The sequence below is a fragment of the Xenopus laevis genome, chromosome 1L (assembly GCF_017654675.1).
Source record: "Xenopus laevis strain J_2021 chromosome 1L, Xenopus_laevis_v10.1, whole genome shotgun sequence".
In the NCBI taxonomy this organism is placed as follows: Eukaryota; Metazoa; Chordata; class Amphibia; order Anura; family Pipidae; genus Xenopus; species Xenopus laevis.
Genome location: NC_054371.1, coordinates 40,987,615 through 41,010,957, shown reverse-complemented (window position 1 = coordinate 41,010,957; position 23,343 = coordinate 40,987,615). Strand labels below are relative to the sequence as shown.

The following is a 23,343-nucleotide window of genomic DNA, read 5'->3' as shown; positions in this document are numbered from 1 at the left end:
GTCACACAAAAGCAGCATGCCAACAGACTGGACCTAGCATCCCATGTTATGTGACTACAGTGCTTATTTATGTTTATTCCCATGTTTACTATGTGCTGTCTGCTTGTAGAAAGAACCAATGTCTTTCAGCCCGAGACACCCCCTGCAGAGCAACATCCAACTGACCCCAGGTTAGTTTATTACTTTGTTTTTATTTACAGCACAGTTCATGAGGAATGTCTTAATTAATTCAGGGCAAGTCTAGTAAAAATAGACAGGGCCACAAACAGGGGCATTGTTTATTATAACACAGTAGCTATTAAATTTAAACCTACTTGGACAGTCAAAGTACATTTTCATTTAACATATAGCAACACTTTAAGTAAGTCCTGATTTCGGTACACGGTATAAATCACTGCAGTATTATAAACTTCATATACAATTAAAAAAAAAACCTCTTTACATTTAAGCTCATCACTATTTCATTCAGTTAAAGATTTAACCATTCACACAATAAATGAATGGGCTTCAGTTAAAAAGGATATACATTTCCAAAGCTCAAATTGTGTATTTGCGTGAGAAGCTATATTACCATTTACTTTAATAAGATGTATTTTAACCATTTCCAGCATCCAAAAACTGCCTTCAATGTTGGTGAATATTATTAATCCAACAGCAGCTGGTTGACACAATCTTACTTTACTGTACAGTTATAGCTTTTCCATCTAGTACAGTTATTACAGTGGTTTGCAAGCAACATGTTACTCACCAACCTATTGGATTTTGCTCAGCCTATTTGAGCAGCCTATTATCAGGGGCTTCTCAGTGGGCTGGTTGTTATGTTATCAGCTCCTTTGACGTTCTGTGGGACCAGAAGTGACAGGAAGTGCTAAAGTAAAACTGGCTTTATTAAGTCGTTTTGGGGCAAATTCACTAAGCGCTGAAGCGCCGAACGCTAGCGTAAATTCGCTAGCGTTGGGCATTTTCGTTACTTCGCAAATTCACTAACGAACGCTGGCGTAGATTCGCTAGTGTTACTTCGCACCCTTACACCTGGCGAATTTTCGCTACGGACGTAACTACGCAAATTCACTAACGCGCGCAGTGTACTGAACGCTACCTTTTACGCTAGACTTCCTTCGCCACCTCAGACCAGGCGAAGCGCAATAGAGTAGATAGGGATTGCTTAAAAAGTTCACATTTTTTCTAAGTCCCAAAAAACGCTGGCGTGTTTTCTATATTATGGGTGATAGGCTGAAAAAGATCGAAAATTTTTTTGGGGCTCCCCTCCTTCCCCCCTATATTTCCTAACTCATGGCAACTTAACTAAACAGTGGGCACATGTGTAGGGCAAAATAAAAAATTTTATTTGATGTTTTGAAGGTTTTCTAGGCATTTGTAGTGCTGATACGTATTCCTCCATTGAAATTTGAATTTGGCACCGTATGCAAATTAACCTTCGCTAGCGTAACTTTGCTTCACTTAGCGAATCAACGCTAGCGCAACTTCACAACCTTACGCTACCCCTGTGCGCAACTTCGGATTTTAGTGAATTTGCGGAGCGCTGGTGAAACTACGCCTGGCGAAGTGTGGCGAAAGCGCAACTACGAATCTTAGTGAATTTGCCCCTTAGTGTCAGACAGAAACCATACATATTTCTTAATTAAAACAATAGGCAAAAAGTATGTTCAGCACAAGCCCCGTTCATTCAGCTCATGTTGAGCTGAATGTTGTATATTGTGCTTTTAAGTATGTTTTATTATTCAAATGTTAAAAACATCAGTCCAATCCACTTTAATTTCAGCTTGTACTGCAACTAAATGGATAAAATTGAAGGGGTGAAAATGTACTGTAGGCACTGTCTTATTCACTATGCATGCTTAATGACAGAGTAGCCATAGGTTAAAATTCATTTTGCTCTAACTACATGAGGCAGTTGAATGAAATCAGATGGGGAGATAGACAATACTTATAAAGAATTATTTTTGTGGGATGTGTACAGCACTGGATACCTGCCAGGGTACATTACACTCAGCACATCCAATGAAATACCATGAGATGCTCATTAATTTAAACAAGGGCTCTCATAATAAATCTAACTGACATTAACATGTTACAGTTTTTCAGCTGGCTTTTATAAAATAATATTGCCCGTGGTATTTGCATGCATTTTATCAGATACAGAGCTACAAAGACATGCTGTGATTTCATGCAGAATGGAAAGCCCTGACATCTGGGAAATTTGATTGGAGCAATGGAGAACCTTATTGCTTTTCATTACAGGTTGGGTTATTAGTATGGTGCTACTGAAAAGATCAGTTGTGTATCTAGTGCACGGTATAAAGTGCTACGTGATCTTATTCCATATCACCCAAATCAGTAGACAAGTGTTACTCAGTAATTTAGTGGGCCTATTTATAATCCATTGATTTTTTAATTTAGTTTAATGTAATGCTCTTCAACATTTTATTTTTGGGGGGGGGGAGAGAATTGGCTGTTTATACAGTAATCATGAAAAACTTTTAAATCATTGTCAGTGATGGAATGTATATAAAAAGCTATAGTGTTAGTTGAAATGTGATTACATTATATGAGACCAGTCCAACTAGAGAACTACATGCCAGATGTGGCAGTCAAAGACATTTTATGGTCCCCAGCCTGCTCATTGGCTCCACTGAGTTTTGCATGATATCATCTAATAAATATTATCTGGCCTGAAAACATATACAATATATTGGATTTATGGCCCACAACGTGGAAAAAGCTGACCGGCACTGCTTTACTCTATTTCTATGATGAATTGGTACATTTCGATGATGAAGGAAGCACTTTATGGAAAAAAAAGCTGAAATGATCTTGGCAAAACAGAGAAATGCATTATAAAGACATCTTTTATCAAAGTAACAATTTTATAAATAACAGTAGTGAAAAAGCAACATGTGTTAATTATAGTGTTGTGACCGAACTGTCAAAAAAGGCTCAGCTGGAAAAATGGCGTGGCTATAGTTTATCTCCTTGCTCTTTATATATATTCCAAACACCATTTAGTGCATTATCTGGTACAGACAGTCCCCAGGTTACGTACAAGATAGGGACTGTAGGTATGTTCTTATTTGAATTTGTTTGTAAGTTCAAACGTAGACATTTACACATGACTGTAACAAGACAGATGTTTGTCTTAACATAGTATTTATTTGTACCTTTCTGTGCTCTGCAGTAGACAAGACACACCAGAGGGGATTGGGGCAGGTAGTTTATTAAAGATAAATGCTAATAGAAGTCATGCAAACCATAGCATGTTACTGTAATAGCCCCCCTCTGTAATAGTGATTTATATGTAACTTGAGGAAACCCTGTAGTGGAATCAACTTTTTTACAGCCTTAAGGTGGGTCAGGCTCTGCTGGGATTCAAGCCAGGGGACCTTTGGGTTTCTGGCTCAATGGCTTAACCACTGGACCAGAGGAGCAGCCTGCAGGATTGCTCACTATATATTACCTGGCCTTTGCAGCCCCAGCCCAGCAGCAGCCTGACTGGTTTGCAGTCAGCCAATTAGGGCTGACTCTGCTCGATATAAGGCCAGCCCTCAAAACACTCCTTGCATGAGCATTGGTTCCCAAACTAGCAGTGTGGCATTGTCCCAAGCTAACGGTTCCAGCTTTAGCCTCCTTGCCTTGTCCTGTCCTGCCTTACCTTGAACCTTACCTCCTTACTTTACCTTGTTCTGTTCCTGCCTACTAATTCATTTATTTAAGGAGAACTCAACCCCCCACTATTAAAAACCCCTATCCAGTACCCTACATAGTCCCCCTCCCTGCTCTCTCCCCGCATAGGAGATAACATATATAAGTGCCCCTTATCCTATACTCACCTATAAGTGCAGAGTAAGATCTTGTGGGTGCCCTCTTATGGCTTTCTGGATTTCTCCGCTTCGTAGCAACTGCACATGCACCAAAAGACACAGAAATTGCTAAAGGGAACGAAGAGGACCTGAAGAAATCCAAAGATTTGGAAGATGGCACCCATGAACTCTGCACCCATGATCTGCTTACTCTGCACTTATAGGCTAGTAAAGGATCAGGGGCACTTATAGATGTTATCACCTATGCGGGAAGAGAACAGGGAGGAGGACTATGTAAGGTACTGGGTAGGGGTTTTTATTTGTGGGTGGGTTGAGTTCTCCTTTAATGGTACTTGCATTAACATGTGACCCTTCGGTATAGTTGCACTTGGGCACTGCTTGGTGCATTCTGTCTACTGTTCTGAAGTTGTGTCTGTTGGCACAAGGAGACCCTGGAGCAATCACCACCTCCGAACCAAGTAGTAGCTCCAGGATTCCCACAGCGACTTGCATCAATTGCTGCAGAATATGATGCAAATATCATTCTCATGCCGAACACCAGCTAAACATAAAAAAAATTGTGTGCAACTGCGTCACCCAATTTCCGCCAAGCACACTTGCCCCTGGCAGCCACAATTGTGCTGGGATTATGGGTAAAACACTGCATTATGGATAAAAAACATGGTGGTTGCATCCAAAATTGCACATTGGTGTGGTAAGTAAATTACCCCTATTGTGTGTTCTGTGCACATATGTTGCCATAGTGAACATGGCTAGAGCTTAATAAATAAAAATTCACCCACGTTCTAATCATTCCTATGAGATTTTTAAAGTTGTATTTATCAATGGGTGAAAGTTAGAAAACACCATTGGATAAATACTGTTCTAAAAATCCCATAGGAATGAATAGAACATTGCCAAGATTTTATTTATTAAGCTCTAAACTCACATTTTGATCAATCTGCCCCTTAGTTATGACACAGTAAAGGAAAATACAATATGTTTATCTCACATACTAAATTGTTACTAAATTGTTTAATAACCAATAGATTTTCTGATTATGTTTTTGTAGGCAAGAAAATGAAATCATAAAACCAACTGGGACCGATCTTCTAAAGGACCTTGACAATGTATGATTATTTTGGCAGACAGGGTTGAACATCTTTAAACTATTTATGTTGCTTTCTGGGGTTAGACACTTGCAATGCATCACAACATAGCAATATTAGTTTAAAGGGGAACTTTTGGCATGACATATAGGCACCTATTCTAAGCAACTTTTCAATTAACCATCCTTTACTTCATATTGTTTTTGAATAATTGTTTTTCCTCATGAAAACCAACAAGTTAAATAAGCTTCATCTCATGGAAATACAACATATTCAAAATATCTGTTAAAAATGTGTTACTGTTTTTGAACTAATTTGGTTATTCTTCACTATCCCCCTCCCAGCAACCTGTCTCTTTACACACAGCTTGGTGTTGTGAGCTCTTATACATCATGAAGGCAAAAGGAGCCCAGAACAAAGAAGTGTTAGAGCAAGCTTTCCCTAAAAGAAACACAAAGGCCGCATGTAGGTAGACAGATTGCCGAGAAAGGGATAGTGAACACTAACTTTATTATTTCAGAAATGGTGTTGTGACTGATTAAAAGTAGAATGTTTATTTCCATAAGATTACAGTAAATTTTGGCTTTCCCTTTAACCATTAAACTATTCCTTACAAATAGGAACATTTTCAACTGATCATGTTGATCATTTTTGCCACAAAAAAAGTACATTTTCCATCCTCCAGTCCAGTAAATAGAGTAAGCAAGTGTTTCACCCCCTTTGATTTCAATGATTCATCTGTTGGCCCCACAAATGAAACCCCTACCTACTACACAACAATTTTTTTTATAAATGTTAAAATATAGGCCTATTTAGAGCTCATATAGTTAAACAGGCGCTACCTCTGTTGCTTCAAACAATCACTATTTCTGTTACGGAATTGGAAAATACAAATTAAGGCACCGCTCTAGTAAACACAATGGCATATTTAAGTCTCTGCCCCAGTGGAGCTTACAGTCTAATGTCCCTATCACATTCACTCATACTATTACCCTGCCTGTATGTTTGTAGCGTGCGGGATGAAACCGCGGCAAGCATAGGTAGAACATACAAGTTCCTTGCAGGTAGTGCTGTAATCCAACCCAGGACCCAGTGCTCTAAGGAAGCAGTGCTGACCAATGCTTAAACCATGCACACTGGATTCTTTCAAGTTTCAGTACAACTCTGCATACCCAGGGTCATTCAACCAGTTCAGAAAAGTATAGCACATAACAATCCAATCTGATTAATTGAGCAGGCCAATGTGATGGTACACCCTCCTTTGCTGTCTGTAATAGTGCCTGCCCCCTTCATCATTGTTGAAGTAGCCGGAGGGGTATACAACTTGACTCCATTAATTTTTCCCTCTGTTGAAATAGATAAGCACATTATATCCCTTTTATTGTAATATCTTTAAGATACCAAGAGGCAAACCATTTGGATATTATCTTGTAACAAACAAGATAATGGATCATCCATGAGTCTTCTGGATGTGTTTCTTTTTCAGGATCATTTATTTCTTGATGAAGTTGTAGAGGAAGTTCTGAACAGACATTTATCACTTGCACCCAGAAAGATGTCTCCAGGCACAGAGTATCCTTTAAAGTTTTACAATCATTGTCAATTCTCACAACCACAATAGCAAAGAAAGTGTACAGGACAGGGAAAAAGTGAAGAAGTAGTACCTCTTTTATGTACTTAAAAGAGAAGGAAAGGCCTCCTGCATTTGGGGGTGCCAAATGTTAGGCACCCCAAGTGATTGTATTGACTTACCTGAAACCCCGGGCCAGTGCTCCTATCAGCAGAAAACGGCACCAGCCCGGGGTTATACCAATACAATCACTTGGGGGTGCCTAACATTTGCCACCCCCAAGTGCAGGATGCCTTTCCTTCTCCTTTAAAGGAACAGTTCAGTGTAAAAATACAAGTTGAGTAAACAGATAGGCTGTGCAAAATAAAAAATGTTTCTAATATAGTTAGTTAGTCAAAAATGTAATGTATAAAGTCTGGAGTGACTGGATGTCTAACATAATAGCCAGAACACTACTGCCTGCTTTTCCGCTCTCTAACTCTGAGTTAGTCAGAGACTTGAAGGGGGGCCAAATGGGACATAACTGTTCAGTGAGTTTGCAGTTGATCCTCAGCATGCAGCTAAGATTCAAAAGCAACAGTTATGGCCCATGTGGCCTTCCCTCAAGTATCTGATTGGTTACTGCTACTAAATTTGTGTGCAGAATTTTCATGCATTGTACTCCATGATTTATCCTTATTCATTTAGATATTTTTAACTAATCAAAGAAAAAAGCATAAAAAGCTCATGTCAGAAATGTTCATGGATCGGGCTGTCCAGCTCATTACCGAGGAAATCATTCTTGAGGTTAGTATTATAAATGGCAATATGAGCACTGTGGTTGTGTTTTCATCTAATATCTATAGTGGTTGATGGCATTGGCTGGATTAATAGTCAGAAAGGACTCCTCAATTTATATAAAATTAAAATGAGAACATTATCACTTTATTATTGATTCAAGTCCCCTAGGCATTTAAGTATAAAAATATCCACCCATCCATAAAAATATCCATTATCCTTCTAGTATAAAATGTAATAATTATTCTAGGGTGGCATGCTACTGTACACATTTTATTCATCCCATTTAAGAATGCTCTCTTTTTGGTATGCCACATTGTACAGATATTGTGTATATGTTGTGTAATGCTCTATGGAGCAGTGTTGCTGAATAGTAATTGGCTCAACAAGTCTGTTTCTTAATACTTCCAACTTTTTTCAGAGCGGTCTGTATAAAGAAGCCAGCTTTCACCATATTATTCTTAATCTGGGCCCATTCAGTGCCTTGTGAGACTACACTCACCTTTTCATATGTCTCATCCTTGTCCATACAAAGTCTTGAGGCCTATCATCCCTAGAGCATGTCTGGACCTTAACACCAGGGCCACTGACCTTGCTGCTATAACTGTTATTCACATTATCCTTATTATTCTGCTGTACAAGTCTCAAAAAGCTTTTAAACTGCACCATTTTACCTGTGTTAAAGTTCCTGACAGAGCACTTGCACCTTGTTATTTAGCTATTTTGCCTTAGGGCAACTGGATCATTGTATTCCATGCATTTTGGAAAACTCTATATGACGGGGTTGTGCTCCCCCACAGGGCAATAAGGGAATCTCGTATGTATCAAGCTTTCAGTTCGTCTTCAGCCGAGTTGCATTCACAATTTCATAAGCTGAAATCTGGATAATTAAAAGGCTTTTGTCATAAAAAGAGCAGTTTGGTACATCAAAGTATTTTAAATTACACAAATATGAACATCATTAAAAGTAATTTGGCATAAAGTTGCTGTATTGATGTGAATTGTAGTGGCCATGTGAGCCTTTGCCCGGCACATTTAATTGCTTAATAAAGCATAATAAAGAATGTACCTAACATTAATGTGTCAAACTGCCATTTCTCAATGTACTTTTTATTAGCAGAAAGTAAAAGACATTACAACTGGAAGACTTAAAAACAAAGAGAGAGAGAAGTAGGAGTGCAAAAGGCAAGCTGTGGGGTAGATAAATAAAGAGGAAATACTATGGGGTACGATGTGATTTGTTAAACATCATGTTAAACCAATATTGTTTCTATATCCAAGTCATGGATATTAGCTCACTGTTTCAACAGCCAATATTCATTAATTGTAATGAATGCCATTTTTCCTTTATAGCCACAAACCCCCACCTTGCTCCTTTATTATATTCTAATTGAAGCTCCATGTGCAGCAGTCATAATAGGGTGTATACAAAGCAGTTACATGTAATGACTAATTAAGCTCCATGTAGGACAGGTTTATGTCATATTCAAGTTACTATTTAAGAAAAGGAATATCTGCTGAGAAAAAGGCACATTATTCAAATACTCTAGTGCAGACGGAATGTATTGCTAATGGGATGTGTATGAAAGAAATGTCCATCCAGCTGTCTGCGAGACATATTACAGAAGAATGTTTAATATTCCTTAGGGTGAGAAAAATATGAATATCAGTATCAGGTGAGGTCTCTGCTACATTGACTGACTTGTAGTACCATGAGATTGTCTACAATAGCTGTATGTACAAATTATAATACTGTCCTGGATGCAGAGTGTCTTAGCTACAGGTTTACACCCAGGCTCTTATATTGATTCATATACACAGTATATATATATATATATATATATATATATATATATATATATATATATATATATATATATATATATTCTTTCATTCCTCAATAAATACATACACAGAATTCTTTCCAGCTCATACTGTTGACAAGGTCATTCTTCTAATTACAAAAGCATTCAACTCTATATTTGGATCTGATCATGGAACCAGCTCAGTAGAATTCTGTATTACAGAATGCCACCCATTCATCACTGTCTTATTATATGTCAAAATATGCGCAATCCTGTCTTCTTCCAAAACCAACATGAATAGAGGCAGACGGTATTAGGTTCAGATATGGGTGTGAACCACAACTAAAAAGATGACAAATGCCACGACTGTGAAAAAGGTACAGGTCACTTACAGGCATCCTTTGTCTCATTTATTGGGTAGGTTGTTTGGGTAGGTTGTTTGCCATAGTTGGATCTTTTAGAAATAATCTTTCTAGAAATTTAAAGGTTTTGTCCTGACCTGTAAGAATTCTAAAAGAAAGACTATTCCCAAATCAAATAACTTGAGTTGCCAGCGTCTCCGACTCAGCTTGGTTACCTGTTGTTTTACTGCTGTTTTTAAGGATCTCTTGTCCAATCATAATACATTTTCATGAGAAATTAGCAGTATTTGTATAATAATAATAATATTTAGGCAAGGCGCGCTCTCTCTTCTCTCTGAATCTAAATTAACACTAATACTGTGGGGGTTTAGATGATTTGAGGACAAAGTGCCAGATTAGAGTGTCAGGTGTAATTGCATGTAACTAAATTAAAATGAAAGATGGCAGTTATTTTCAGGCTATTAAAGCTTGATTAGCAAGTGTTGCCAGACAGACGGATTCTTTTCCACAGAAGTGGCTTCCATTAGTCTAAATAAAATCCCTTTGGCATTTAAAGCAGTCAGTAGACGCAAAAGGTAATTCCTGAGTATAGGGTTACGGGGATATTGGCAGACACACATATAATGAAGGACTACATGAAGGTGACACTGACACCTATGCATACCTTTTCTTTTCTACAGATTTAGAAATGTTCGTCTAGCTGTTTTAGGTCAGTTGCTGCTCTGAGCTTAAAGGGATACTGTCATGGGAAAAAAACATTTTTTCAAAATGAATCAGTTAATAGTGTTGCTTCGGCAGAATTCTGCACTGAAATCCATTTCTCAAAAGAGCAAACAGATTTTTTTATATTCAATTTTGAAATCTGACATGGGGCTAGACATTTTGTCAATTTCCCAGCTGCCTCAAGTCATGTGATTTGTGCTCTGATAAACTTCAATCACTCTTTACTGCTGTACTGCAAGTTGGAGTTATATCACCCCCTCCCTTTTCCCCCCAGCAGCCAAACAAAAGATCAATGGGAAGGTAACCAGATAGCAGCTCCCTAACACAAGATAACAGCTGCCTGGTAGATCTAAGAATAACACTCAATAGTAAAAACCCATGTCCCACTGAGACACATTCAGTTATATTGAGAAGGAAAAACATGTTTTCCGATGACAGGATCCCTTTAATATATCTACCTTTTAACTTTACTACCAATTAGGGCAGTTGGTAATTGGTCCAAAACTGCAGCACTTAAGAGCCTGAAACAGTCACCTCTCCCATATACTGTACATGATATAGATGTTTAGTTTAAAGGAATGATTTGGCAACCATACTGCCATTTTTTCCCTTTAACTAAGCAACATATATAGTATAGTGCTGTGCTAAATTCTTTGCTTTTCCATGTTGACCTACATAAGGAACTAGGAATTTCAGACCCAAGTATCCTAAATGTATTTCTTTAGAAATTTCTGGGAGATATTTAATGTACCGTAGCTTGATATGGGACTGCACTACACACTTGTACCTCTAGCTGGCTCATCCCTTTAAACCAAAATATTAATCTATAATATACATACAGTAGAACCCTCATTTTACATTTTTCACGGGACCAGAAAAAAATGGTGTAAAAGCTAGGAAAATGTAAAATCAGGGAAATGTATTATGCATAATATATAGGTGGGACCACGAAACAACAATGTAAAATGAGGGAAAACTTAAAATCAGGGGATGTAAAATGGGAGTTCTACTGTATATACAACTGTTAGTATGCAGAATTTAGGAAATTATCAAGTAGGATGGCAAATTTGATCAACTCAAATTGTCAATATAACCAGTGTCGGACTGGCCCTGCGGGACACAGGGAAAATACCTAGTGGGCCCCGACCCTTAATGGGCCCCCGCCGGGCCAGACCCCTCTCCAGATCTCCGTAAAAAGGTTACGTGTGCTAGGCACCAGGCGCCCGGGTGCCTTCACGCTGGTGTGCCGAGCGGCGCCTTTGTGTGTGCAGACTCGGTGCATCACAGTAGGGGGGCATGGGGGTCGGAGGGGGGCCCTGGCCCCCCAGTCCGACCCTGAATGTAATGCACATTGATCCCTATGGAAAGCACATCCCAGGTTCAGACTGATCAATATCAGTTAATATAGATATTGATAGACAGATTGATAGATAAACTGAACCGAAAAAAAACTTTAAATATATTAAATATTACACTTAGCACTAACATGGAATTCAATCGCTCAGACCATTCATTGTTTAGGGATTGGAGATATTGAAGCTACAAACAATGATAAAGAATTTATTTATCACAGGTGTATGCAATGATTTACAAGGCGTAAACACAAGCACATTATTATAAATTACACAGTGAGAATAAATATGTTTCAACAGGAGCAATGAGGTCCCTGCTCAGAAAAGTTTGAGGAAGAGGAGACAGTTTGAGTGGAGTATGAGTTGCAGTTTTTACCTGTTCTCTTGTGTTTATACTAATATTAAAAAAAAATCTTCTCTCAAATGTTGACCTGCATTTACACAAGTTTGCAGTGCTTGGATTCAGGGAATCCAAGCATCCATCAGCTTAGTGACAAGGAGTATGTCTATATTTCCCTACTGAAAGCATATGTAGTCATAGAACAGAAACCGTTTCCATGATTTCCATAACCTTTATTGGAATGAATGGGGGAACATTTTTTGATCCCAAATATTCATAGCTTGCAGGATTTCGAGCAGAATGGAATGGGAACTTTGCTGTGCAGGCCAAAAATGGTGGCATGGCCTGAAGCATCACCGATTATGATTTGGAAATATTGGCAACTATGCAGTTGGAAGAGATCAGTTACTATAGAAAGCCAACTGCACTGTATCTTTCTCTTTTATTTCTCTTCGTATTGCAAGGCAGGCCATTGTAAATCTATTTCCTTTAGACAAATGTGCTTACGGTTATATTTTGTATACCGTGCCCTGGTGCTTTGTTTAGAGAGGAAACACATGTCAGCTTTTAATGGGCTGTACCTTGGGAGTCTGTATCATTTTTACATTTACTGTAAACCAGATCAGCAAGATTCCATGAAACTGTGTTAACGGCGCATAAAGAATTTGCTTCCCTCATTTTATTCTGTTCAAGCTTTAACATGGTTTCCATGAAAAATATAACTCAAAAAGACTTGGCAGAAAATACTGAATATTCTCACCAAAATATTTCTTTTTAGAGAGACTCAACACGTAAATGAGGAGGCTCAGGTGCTCTTCCCCAAGCCTTCAGCATAAGGGAGCGGACATCACCGTGTTATTTGTAGGGTTGGCACTCAAAGAGCAATCCTTCAGGCAGTGGCAGTTGTAGTAAAAAGGTCTTTATTAGAAGTACAAGCATGCATTACAGCCTTACGCGTTTTGTGTTCTCAAAACCCATTTTCTAAGGGTCAAAGTGAATTTTCGAATTCAAAAACTTCGAATTTCGAAGTAATTTTTGGGTACTTTGACCATCAAATAGGCCAAAATTCGATTCGAATTGAAAATACTTCACAAACTCGACCATTCGAAAATCGAAGTACTGTCTTTTTAACTTCGAATTCGACACTCCGCCACCTTAAACCGGCCGAATTGCTGTTTAGCCTATGGGGGACCTCCTATAACCTTTCTGAGTGTTTGGCTAAGTTTTGAGTAGTCAAAGTATTTTTTTGTAAAATTGTTCAAATTGTTCGAATCCAACGTTTTAATCGATCGATCAACCGATTTTTACTTCGATCGAAAACGGCTGTTTTCGATCAAAAAAATACTTAGACTATCGAAGTATCAAATTCGATAGTCGAATTTCGAAGTTTTTTAACTTCGAAATTCGATCCTTAGTAAATATGCCCCTTAGTCATAGGCTCAGCCTATCACTAAGTGTTGTGAGAAGACGAAACGCGTAAAGCTGTAATCCATACTTGTACTTGTCATAAAGACCTTTTTACTACAACTGCCTGGAGGATTGCTCTTTGAGTGCCGACCCTACAAACAACAAGAAAAAACTCAATGTTCATAATTAGTTAGTTCAAATCAGGATTCTGCATAAGGCAGTGTTTTGGTGAATCCCCATTTTAATTTCTGAATTCAGTGCATCCCTAATACACTTTATTAAACATGTTAAACCTTTCATTCATAACAAAGACAGTAAAAGCTGTTGGCATATAATAATTTGCACAGGAGAAACAAACAAATGCATTTAATCTAAGAATATCAAAGCAAGGTTTGCTAAAATAATAGCATACATGCATAATACAGTATATATATATATATATATATATATATATATATGTATGCAATACTTTACTCTGAGTTGCTAAAACAGCAGCCAGTCAGAGCTGGTGTTCAGATGCTATAAATAACACAGATCAACTGTTTTCTAAGCTTGATATTAGTTTTAAATATTAGGTTGAATAAAACAATCTTTGCTACGCCGGAAAGCTATTTTTCTCATGCTATGTACAAAGACCAAGACCCAGCGAGGGTCCAGATTTTATCCCATGGGAATAATAGACCGATTATTGTGCACCGCAAGAATTAGATTATATAGAAAGTGCTGTTTGGTGTGTCTGAATGTGAACAGGGCTGATAGTAGTTCTAATTTTACAGCAGTGACAGCCTTTTGGAATTCTGGAAATTGTAATTCAACAACATCATACAGGTCACCATTTGTCTATGTCTATTGTAAAGCAACAAGCGAGAAAATGTCAAATTTGAACACCAAATCCAGGTATATAGCCTTGGAGGGGTATTTTTAGCCTTTAATCTCTGTAATGTAAACTAATTACATACTATAGAATGTCAGTCTAATGACTCAACCCGACATCAATTCATTTCAAATATTTTGTAGCACTTTTAACTCTTGCTGCCAGTTGGATTTGACATATTGCAGTTTTTTTTCCCTTTTGAACTTGTTGTGCGCGGCTCATCATTATCATCTTGGAACACTAAAGCTTCTGGATCTCTCTGATTGATATATACAGTGCCCGGCCCCTCACACATTAATTCTGCAGACCGCTTTAACTGGACATTCTCCATCTTTCCTCACATCTAATTCCCTCTAATCACTCGTGCCTGTCAATCTACTTTAATCACAATTCAAAGGAACACTTATGTTCAGAGCAAAAGTTTTCTTTAATGTCTTCTGTAGATTTTATAGATTAAGTAACATGTGTATTTTTGTTGGCATAGGAAGATCTCGTAGCCAAGGACATGCAAAACTTGTTTCACTCTGGTCTGTGGGGTTTTTTCTTTTTTTAAATTCTGCTTTAAAACACTTTCAGTAGTAAGTAGGTTCTACACTTCCTTGAAATAACAGTGGAAGCAAAAGATGAAGCCTGGAGAGTTTTCTTCTTAGGCGTAAGGTCATAACATGTGTAATGGATCCATTAACCCATATCAATCCGTCAGATGTCCAGTACCTGCTGCCAGCTGATTGGTTGCTATTGGCTACTAGGCCGGGTGCTACTAGACTTTTATTTCCCTACACCCAGAACCAAAAGTAAACACAAGCAAATGAAGAAAAGTTCATTAGTGAAAATGTATTTTGTGTAAATTAATAATTATAAAACAGAATATCACTTGGTTAAAATAAAAATGTTTGACCTATATTTTAAATAAGAAGGAAAAGCATAATCGCAGTGCTTGTAGTTGCTAATCAAAGACCGTAGGCAGGTGCTCCTGTTTGCTGAGAACTGGGTACTACTGTAGGAACATTGCATCCGTATCTTCGTACTCTTTGGTTATCCTCTCAGTGGTGATCCTCCTGTCCGGTCAAACAAAACACAGACTTTCACTCCATTTGAAATATGCATAGTACTGTTAGGCCTCAATGGATTCCTAGAAGAAAGAATATAATGGGAAGTGGCACAGTTTTCAGAGAAAAGGAACACCGGGGTTCAAGTTAGTTATTGTTATCTTTTGGGGGGACCTTAAAGTTTGAGTAACTTCGAAGTAGAGAGTGACATTCTGAGAAGATTTGTAATTGGCTTTCATTTTTTATTATTTGTGGTTTTTGAGTTATTTTGTTTTTTTTATTCAGCTGCTCTCCAGTTTGCAAGTTCAGCAATCTGGCTACTAGGGTCCAAATTACCCTAGCAACCGTGCATTGATTTGAATAACAGACTGGAATATGAATAAAGGAGGGTTTATTAGAAAGATGAGTAATAAAAGAACAACAATATGAAATCATAGCCTTATGGAGCATTTGTTTTTAGATGGGGTCACTGACCCCCATTTGAAAGCTGAAAAGGGTCAGAAGAGGAAGGAAAGTAATTAAAAAAAAATATAAAATAAATAATGAAGACCAATTGAAAATTTGATTAGAATTGGTTGTTCTAAAACCTACCAAAAGTTAACTTCTACTTTTAACAAATTGCATCACCCAGCTATTATGCCCTGCCTTCTTCTTTAACTAAAGGATCCTGTGTTGAAGAATTATAAGTCTAAAACTATTTAAAGTAAAAGTCTATTAATCATTTTTTGCACTTTGCTGTGCAAAGTGATTCTTCATTTTTTATTTTTCTATTATGAGCACCAATAATAAGACAGTGTCTTGTTCTTATTGTTAACTAAACTAGAAAAATCCATGTCAATAGCATATGATTCTATTCTACTTTCTTTGGCTCAAGTCATGGATATGATTTATCTAATCCTCAGATGAAAAGAATGAGTGATGATATGTGAAAAGAAGATATCAGTAGTGTCTGCAATTAGAAAGCAGATAAGCAAGCACTATTCAATAATAAGTGACTTGGGCTCCAAAACATTACATTTTACGAGTAATGGATATGAATAACTGTCAGTGTGATACAAATGATTTTTCTGTGTTAAATGGGCCTTTAACATTCTTGTTTTTATGACAACTCCCAGCCACACTGGAACATCAAAAAGGGATAACAAGTGTTCAAAAATAGATAAATGACTCCAGTTTCACTTTGTTTTACAATACTTTCACCTGCTACTTACATTAAAGCAGACCAAAACAAAACGGAATGTAACCTCTATTAAATAAATGCCTCTAACAGAGGTTACATGCCATATTGTTTTGGTATATCGTGTTCTGCTGTAATGTAAGTGGAATGTCTCATCCCATTCTAATTTGTCTCCCAAAATAAGAATGAGACTTTACGCATATTTTGGTGATCTCTCAATCTGCTGCTTGCACGTGGTTTAAAGAATTTTTCATATGGGCTCAAAAAAATCATCTATCAAGCACTGGTTGTGATGTCTTTGAGCAGCCAATGAGGCCAATAGGAAATGCAACTTTGCTTCTTGAATTATGTTTATGATTCTCTATTAAATGCTTTAGGGCAGAGACACACGGTCAAATTCGGGGAGATTAGTCTCCCCGAACTGCCTTCCCCTTGGCTAGAATGTAAATCGTGAGGCAACTTCGGGCAACTTCGGAAAACAAAGAGTTCTGAGTGCCATCTCGCGGGCGATTTACATTCTAGCCATCACCGGCAGGATGGCACTTGGAGCGCTTAGTTTGCTGAAGTCGCCCGAATTTCTTTGCGAAGCACTCAAAGCACTTAGTTTTCTGAACTCGTCCGAATTTCCTTGTGAAACAATCGAAGCGCTCTGAGTGCCATCGGGCTAATCTCCCCGAATCTGACCGCATGTCTCTGCCCTAAGAGTTGTGCTGTTTGATTAACATAGAATGTAAAATATGTCGTACATTGTAGAATTACAGGAGATTAGTGGGTGCTACAAAGTATCCACCAAATAAAGAAAGGCCATCTAATCAGTAGCTTTGTGCTGTGGGTAGTCGAGTGATAGCTTCAAGAAGCAACTAATATAAAGTGATAAAGGAAATTGCAATGTTGCATTCAAAAGTTAGTAATATTCTGTTTTGCTAACTTTATGTTGCGTTAAAGATAAGTAGAAAGGAGTTAATTAGGCAGGAAGGGTCATTTACAGATCTCTGGGGCAAGAGAGTAAAGGGGTGCGAGAGACTTAAAGGGCATGTAAAGTCAAATAGAATAAGGCTAGAAATGCTGTATTTTGTATACAGGTATGGGACCTGTTATCCAGAATGCTCTGGACCTGGGGTTTTCCGGATAACGGATCTTTCCCTAATTTGGGTCTTCATGCCTTAAGTCTACTAGAAATTAATTTAAACATTAAATAAACCCAATAGGCTGGTTTTGCCTCCAATATGGATTAATTATATCTTAGTTGGGATCAAGTACAAGCTACTGTTTTATTAAATTTGGATTATTTGGATAAAATGGAGTCTATGGGAGACAGCCATGCCGTAATTCGGAGCTTTCTGGATATCGGGTTTCCGGATAAGGGATCCTATACCTGTACTAAATATAAACATGAACTTACTGCACCACAAGCCTAATCAAACAAATAATTTATGCTTTCAAAGTTGGCTACAGGGGGTCACCATCTTGTAACTTTGTCTTTGCAAGACTAAGACTGTGCACATGCTCAGTGTGGTCTGGGCTGCTTAGGGATCGTCATAAACAAAGCTGCTTGAGTTCTGCATGGCTGGGAAGTAAGGTGGGGGCTCCCCCTGCTGTTCATAGGTTTGATTGTTTCCCTGCTCAGCAGTTAGGGACCGTCTGACAATTCCTATCGACAGCAGTAAATGAAGGCAGAATTTCACTGCATACAGTCAGGTTTCTTATTAAAACGGTACACATTTTTTAATTAAAGTATATTGGAGATAGGTTTCTTTTTCATTAAAGAAAGTAAACTTGGGATTTTATTTTTTTGCCTTTACATGCCCTTTAACAAGCAATAGTGGCCTGGGAGTAGCTGCACTATGCGTCACTTTTCTACTCTCTGGATGGGGTGCAGGTTAAGGTTCATAAGGGGGGACTTTTACATGCTTCCCCCGCCTGCCCCTCTTAGAGCACTGTTTAACACAGGCAGCTCTAAATTCCAGGGGCTAGCTTCTTGTCTTTGCACTCTAAAAATGTTGCACCAGCAGAGCAAAGCCAATTGCAACCATTATTTTTACTTTGCACATTGCATTTTGCTTTGTAAATGACCCCTTGTATACGCTCAAGGGGCTGGGCCGCAGGCAGCAAGTTGGACAGTGCTATTTTAGATTGATTATTTCTCCATATAATGTCCCTTTAAAGTTACATTTTAATAGTACACATTCCTCAGTCCATTCCTGTAGACTTTTATAAGGTCAGTGGCACATAAGTAAGCACTGAATGTATTAACAAGAGTATTCCCCATACTGATATACCTATTCATATGTAGCACTGAGTGACAGAAACATGCTGAAACTGCACATCGTTTAGGACCCCACTTGTCACTCCACACTCCTGGGACCCTCAGCAGTTTCAGGTTTTGATACCCCTAAACCTTCACAGCAGTTCCCCCCCCCAATCAGTCACTTTACCTACTTTTGAATAATTTTAGTCACATTTCACTTGCGTTTTTTATTTTTTTATTTATGTCAAGAAATGTCCTTTTTGGTACAATTTGTTCTTTCCTGACATTACAGTTTTAATTGGCTTCCAAATAGCTTATTTTACAGGGTTTTGGAAAGAGGTTTTATTCTACTCTGATTACTGAGAAACGAATATTGAAAGCTTCGGAAAGACTGTTTATTGTGGAAGCCAACACAAATAATAAAAGGATCAGCCTTTCTTAGAATAAATAATTGTAGGGCATATTGAAGGAAAGTTCATGGAATTTGGACGTTTCTTATGCTTTTTCTAAGCATGTTCCGTTAGGGAGGAAAATCATAAATAACAAATTTGTTTCAGCTTTTGGAGAATGAATCAAGTTTATATTGTTTTCTTTGTCTTTCATTATTTTTGTACTGCAGAATTGAATGTTTCATACATTTTCAAGTCAATGCAGTCATGCATATGTTTTTTTAAAAAAAATAAATGAATGGTTGTGTTGATCATCCAAACCTAATCAACCTAGAAAAAACATACTGTAACGTGGAAATAAAATAAATTGAGGCCTACGCTGTATTGTCTCTACAGTTTGACTTTGTCCTATCAAAAGACGAGCTTGGAATAGAGCCCAGGGCTGACATAATTAATAAGCTTATGTTGTTTGAGTTGATTTCAAGTCATTAGCAACTAATACACTAATGATAAACTGCATTATCAAATAATGAAGTCTGATTTTATGCCTTTTGATAAATTAAGCTGTAGTTCTCTACCTCCAGCATTAAAAATTAGATAGTAAGCTCTGTGGGAAATTCATAGAGCTGAAAAAATGTTGTTCCTAGTTTTTCGAGATTTTTACTGTTTCTTACTCAGCTTTGTTTAAATGTGGTACAAATATGGGGACTGTTATCCAGAATGCTCTGGTATAACGAATCTTTCTGTAATTTGGATCTTCATAGCTTTAGTCTACTAGAAAATCATCTAAACATTAAATAAACCCAATAGGCTGGTCTTGCTTCCAATGAGGATTAATTATATCTTAGTTTTGATCAAGTACAAGAAACTGTTTTGTTATAATAGAGAAAAAGGAAAAAAATATTAGATTATTTGGATTAAATGGAGTCTATGGGAGATGGCCTTTCTGTAATTGAGCTTTCAGGATAATGGGTTTCCAGATAACAGATCCTACACCTGTATATGATTACGCTGGAAGAGTCTTTTGGAATGACCAGAGAATGCACAAAAGGATGCAAGAGTGAACCTCTTACTTTTCATTCAGCAAGTACTTGTATATCCCCAGAGCTCGCTCTTTGTTTTGCCCTAGGCATGTACCTCTTCTGCCTACCCCTAATTATGGATGGTCCTGCCCCCCCTAGTAGAGGGTGGAAGAGGTGGTGCATATGTGCCTCCCCCTCCCCCATCATGAATAAAGCACCTGTTTTTTTACATTCTGCACATTGCCTTGGAGCTTGTTAATGGTCCCAGGCCAGCAAATCTCGTAAAATACCTTTAATAAATAAATCTTATATAGATAATGGTATAATATAGCAGCTAGTGATGGGCAAATGTATTTGCCAGGCACAAATTCACGGCGATAAATACACAAAGATTATTGACGCCAGCGACAATTAAACACACGCCGATTGACTGTAATGCAATTGTATAAAATAGGCGCGCATTGAATTGCGCCTATTTTGTACATTTTTTTTGTATGGCATCGAAATTGTCGCCAGCGCAGATTTTGATGCCCGCAAAATTACCCTGGCGTCAAGATTCGCATTTCGCTAATTTTTTGCCAAAGAGAAACGGGACAAATTCGCCCATTACCATTACCATTTCACAATAATATATGAGCATAACAAACTCATTAGAACATTCAAATCAAAAATCTAAATTCAGTGATGATAAAGTGGAAAGTGTGAAGAAAAGTGCAGTGTTAATTAATTTGATGATGTTAATCAAATACCCTTGGTTACAAACCACGTACAGAATTGGTAAAAGGAAAAATAATAGAAAGATGGAGATTTCCCAAAGAAAGCTACTAGCTACCATACATTCTTTACTCTTTAGTACCTAGAGATACCAACAAGTGGGAGACAGTAGAACCTAAGGGCTGCTGTCTCAATGGCTACCTTCCCTATTGCTAATCATTGAGAGGCTAATTAACATTAAAAACCCAAACCCAAGGGGCCATGGGAAAGAATTTATTTAGAGAAATAAGTTAGTACCAAGGGGAATAGATTAAATAACAATTTAAAAAAAACAGCCAGATAGATGCTTTGCTAATTACAGTGCTATGCAATATGTTGGCGCTATAGAAATACATGTTAATAATAATAATAATACCAGCATCTGCCAAATTAAATGAAAAACAGGAGAGAGGACTTCACAAGCAGCCATCTATAAACTGACCTTGCAATTTGTGTATTTTAGACAACAATGCAGATGTCTAAGCACCTTGCAACTGATGCCATCAAGAGAATTGCATTGAGTTCAGAATTTGGCTCAAAATTCTATTCTACAAAGGTAAGACGTTTTTGAAAAATTTGCATTCTCAGCTTTTCATGTATTGAAAACAAATAAATCACTTCATCATAACATACATTCAAGTGAAAAATAAATGTTGCATACCTTTCAAAATAACCAGTTTTTGGTAAACTTGTGATGGATTCCACCTAGCTATTATCCAAGAAAACCACATTTTTACCCAGTATTCTCCAACACTCTGTCCAGGATGAATGTACTCAGCTCTTTATAAACTCTTCTGAGATCCCTTGTTAGGTTTATATGCTTTGTTCTAAGAGTAATTTGGCCAGATTGACATTGTATTATCTGAAGGCGTGATATTGTGTAGTCTATTACATTTGTACAGTTGTTACAAGTATCTTTATCTTCATGATATAATTGTAGACTTTTTTAGTGATTACTTCAGTATGACAGTTAGGGGGTTATTTATTAAGGTCGAGTTGTGAAATATCAAAAAAGTTGACTTTTTTTCACTAGAAAACAAATTTTTAGAGGGAAAAAAACTAAATTTTTTCTAGATTTATGATACTATGCTGCAAGAATCCAAATATCTGAGACCCGTCGAGATCATGTATAAGTCAATGGGAGAGGCACCTATCTTTCTTTTTCATGCCCAAAAATCTGACTTTTTCTGGGTTTTTGGGCAAAAACTTGAAAAATTCAAACAATTTGGCGAAAAAAAGCCCAGCAAAATTCGAGCGATTAGGGGTTTGTTCGATTTTATCAAGTTTTTCCATGATACCATTAAATCAAGTTTTTTTTTTATTAATAAATAAGCTAAAATCCGGCATGGGAGTTTGGTAAATAAGAGTTACACTTATACAAATAAAACACATACTGCAATGGGCCTTTATACACCACTTACGTGCCTTAAAGGAAAACTATACCCCCAAAATGAATACTTAAGCAACAGATAGTTTATATCAAATTGAATGACGTATTAAAGAATCTTACCAAACTGGAATATATATTTACATAAATATTGCCCTTTTACATCTCTTGCCTTGAACCACCATTTCGTGACTCTATCTGTGCTGCCTCAGAGATCACCTGACCAGAAATACTACAACACTAACTGTAACAGGAAGAAGTGAGGAAGCAAAAGGCAGAACTCTGTCTGTTAATTGGCTCATGTGACCTTACATGTGGTTTGTATGTGTGCACAGTGAATCTTACGATCCCAGGGGGCGGTGCTTATTTTTTAAAATGGCAATTTTCTATTTATGATTACCCAATGGCACATACTACTAAAAAAGTATATTATTATGATAATGGTTCATTTACATGAAGCAGGGTTTTACACATGAGCTGTTTTACTCAGTATCTTTTAATAGAGACCTACATTGTTTGGGGGGTATAGTTTTCCTTAAACTGGACGCAAGTTTGTTTCAGGGCTTTCTGGAGACACCAAATGTGAAAAAGGTTTTGCACAAGGGTCAAACTGTTTATTGTTGGCCTTCTGGTGAATAAAGATGTAATCAATGAGGAAGCACAAGTGTTCAAATGTGCAACATATTATGCTATTGGGAGCAGTGATGGGATAAAATAATGAATCATATTTTTCGGTTTGTCTTTCAGGTTCAAGATTATTTAAAAGAAGCAAAACCTTTATATTTTTAAGGTGATATAAGTTATCATAGTGTACTGTAATATCTAATACATTAAATTAGCAACTGTGACTCATTTCTATATTATTAAATAAAAAAATCTATGTTGTCTGTTTTTTTGTGTCTTTGCATATCCACTTGTCTTGTATGGCCATGTCCCCTATACAATATAGAAATCTGCACCCCAACACACACAATGTGTCACAGTAAAAATGAAAAAAAAAAATATTACAAATTACTTTTTCACATGTGGACTAATGGTATTAAATATAATAGATGAATATGTTGGTGGCAGAGGTTTACAATGGTACAATTTGCTGCCATGCAGGTCTGGTGTCCGGACTTTGATTCTAAGGGGCATATTTATCAACGGTTGATAGAGTTTTTTTTACCTCGAATGACCTC

General features: G+C 37.4%; 1 protein-coding gene across 1 annotated transcript in view; it reads left to right on the top strand.

Annotated features, from left to right (window-relative positions):
- Window positions 1-23,053, top strand: part of LOC108698364 — a 33,016-nt gene extending 9,963 nt beyond the window's left edge. The window contains exons 7-12 of the mRNA XM_018229795.2: window positions 110-170; window positions 4,891-4,948; window positions 6,414-6,499; window positions 7,205-7,283; window positions 21,239-21,331; window positions 22,910-23,053. Of these exons, the coding sequence (XP_018085284.1) occupies window positions 110-170; window positions 4,891-4,948; window positions 6,414-6,499; window positions 7,205-7,283; window positions 21,239-21,331; window positions 22,910-22,951 (419 nt within the window). The 3' untranslated portion in view covers window positions 22,952-23,053. The remainder of the gene's footprint in view (window positions 1-109; window positions 171-4,890; window positions 4,949-6,413; window positions 6,500-7,204; window positions 7,284-21,238; window positions 21,332-22,909) is intronic.
- The last annotated feature ends 290 nt before the right edge of the window (window positions 23,054-23,343 follow it).